Source organism: Stenella coeruleoalba (genome assembly GCF_951394435.1).
Source record: "Stenella coeruleoalba genome assembly, chromosome: 4".
NCBI classification, from domain to species: domain Eukaryota; kingdom Metazoa; phylum Chordata; class Mammalia; order Artiodactyla; family Delphinidae; genus Stenella; species Stenella coeruleoalba.
Window position 1 is genome coordinate 20,256,464 of NC_137149.1, and position 2,560 is coordinate 20,259,023.

Sequence of the window (2,560 nt, forward strand, 5' to 3'; positions counted from 1 at the left end):
CTGCAATACATACATTGTCTGTAGGTGCCACTACTTCACATAATTTACTAGAAGGTGAAAATTCCTTAGTTCACTGTCCATCAACTAATCAGTATATTTTAAAATGAGTGTCAATTAATGTAGAAGATGCAGAAAGTATCTTTATTTACCTTCTGCTGAGACGTCAGTCTCTTTTTGCTGGAAGTTTTAAAATTCAATTCTGCTTAGAGGAATTTTTGGTTATGAATATGCCTTTAATTTTATCATGTAAGGAGGGATTTTTCCTCCAGGAATCTAGAAAAAGTTAAATTCTGTAGATGAATGCTATGCGAAATCAGTGGGGGAGAATTGCTGCATCCTTTAGAAAGGCGTCCATTATTTTCCTGGAGTTTGCGATACCAAACGTACTTTTATGATAGATTATGTTCCTATTCTGCCTTGCAAAATCTTAAAATAAAAAGATAATATTGTTTCCAAATATATTAAAATAATTTTCCTTCTTCTTAGAGAAAAACACTAAAATGATAACACATTGTTGTGGAAACTCATGGGATTTGGAGTCAGACAGACCTAAGTTTGAGCCCATCTCTCCCACTTACTACTTGGGCAATCTTAAGCAATTTACTTGGGCTTTTTTTTTCTTTTTTTTTTTTTTTGCCAGAGTCCCTATATCTTAATTACAAGGTTTACACATCTGACAGAGTTTTTGGAAGACTAATAATGTACATAAATCCCCTGGCACATAGTAGGCATTCAAAAAGCAGCAGTTATTAGCAGTTGTCATGTTTCAGCAAAGCCTCAGTAACTACATTACCACCATGGCATTAAACATGGTAGTGTTGAACATTATTATTAATATTAGTAATATTAAAGTTAATTTTAATTTGCTCTAATGCATATGAATCTAACATTTAAGAGGTAAATATATTTCCTTATCAAATCAAATTCCACTTAACTTTGAATCTGATCTTGAATCCGATCTTTTCCTTGGATTCATTTACGGTGAGCACACTGTCTGAAGGCCAAGCAGTAGGGTATAAACTGTAGGGACCAGGTCATCCTCCTTGCTGGGAAAGCCCAAATACTCACAAGCGCTGAGGACATAAGGGTGCTGAGCGTGTCAGAAGTGCTTCAAAGAGGGGGTTAGCGCCCGCAGTTCCGCACCTCCGCCCGCCAGGGTGCGCTCGGCTGGACACCGACCCCCGGGAGCGGCGGGGCTGGAGGAGGCGGAGCCTAGCCCGGCAAGATGGTGCCGTCCGCCTTGTTGCGCCCTTTGTCCAAGCTGGTGGCCTGGGCCAGGCTCCCCAGCAGCTTTTCAGCGCGGTCAAAGTTCTACATTCGGGAATCGCCACTTGGCAGACCTGACTGGCTGAAGGTTGGACTGACCTTGGGCACCTCCGTCTTCTTGTGGATCTATCTCATCCAACAGCATAATGAAGATGTTTTAGAGTATAAAAGAAGAAATGGGTTGGAATAAACTTTTGAAATACCGATACAGTAGTGTTTATAGCAGTTCCTCTGGATTCACCAATCTGTTGAGCTGTAAACGTGAGAGAAAGAGTTACATGTGAATATATGTCAAGTCAGCATTTTGTGTTTCACATAATTAAATTAAAAAATACTTCTGTATTAAAAAAAGAAGAAGAAGTGCTTAAAAGAACATGAGCTGCTTGACCAAAGTGGGTTAGAGTGAGTCTTTGCTGATCAGCCCAGCTGGGATTTACGGTTACCTGGCTCTACCCCATGGGCAGAGTGCAAAATGGCAACCATCAAAATACTTACACCATGGGAAGAGGTCTAACCGAGGAGTCTTTGTGTGTACAGTTTAAAACAACACTCTATATTGGTCTTGGCGTCTTGCATTTATAGAGGCACATTCAAGACACTCACACCACAGAAGCAAAGCATGTAACTAGAAGGGGAACAACTGCTTTTTCCCAGTATAACAGAGCCATAACTAAAGGTGCTGCGAAGCCCCTGTCACATTGATCTCAGCTAGTCTTTATTTCACCATCTGGCTCCTTTTCCAGGGCTCCCTCAAAAAGGATATCCCTAACTAACCCAACAGGGCCTTCTCTCCCACACATCAGTCCGCATAGAAACAACAAAAGATGTCAATTGTGCTGATTTTCTGTGTAAGGCCCCATACCAGGCTTGTTAGCAGAAGCCTCCTCCTTCACCCAGCCTGGCTGGCCTCCCCTTCACAGTCAGGAGTCTTCATTTAAGTCCCTTTTAATGAGAGGAGCTGAGAGCGAACTCAATAGTCCCAACCTTCCTCTTAAAGGAACTGGGCCCCACTCTCCCATCACAGCTACTTCCAACGGTATTCCTAATAAGACTTGGTAATGTTTTCCTGTGATACTTATTCAGTGCCTGCACAATTTTATTTTCGGAACCAACAGGGCTGTTGGTTCACCAATCTGAGCTTATTCCACCGTAGTTCCAAACCACGTATCATTTTGTTGGGTGAAACCTGTTCATTGAAGAGATGAGTCCAGTGATCAAAGAAAGAAGGACAGTGTACAAAAGCTCTTTCTGCTTCCAATTATTTCAGTGACTTATTTGGGGCCAGATAAGCCAC

General features: G+C 41.7%; 1 protein-coding gene across 1 annotated transcript; it reads left to right on the plus strand.

The window, feature by feature from the left end:
• Positions 1-985: 985 nt before the first annotated feature.
• LOC307185999 (NADH dehydrogenase [ubiquinone] 1 subunit C1, mitochondrial-like) lies at positions 986-1,460 on the plus strand. The gene has a single exon (XM_079920643.1). It carries the CDS (start codon positions 1,226-1,228, stop codon positions 1,454-1,456), a length of 231 nt encoding a protein of 76 aa, XP_079776769.1. The 5' UTR covers positions 986-1,225; the 3' UTR covers positions 1,457-1,460.
• Positions 1,461-2,560: the final 1,100 nt, after the last annotated feature.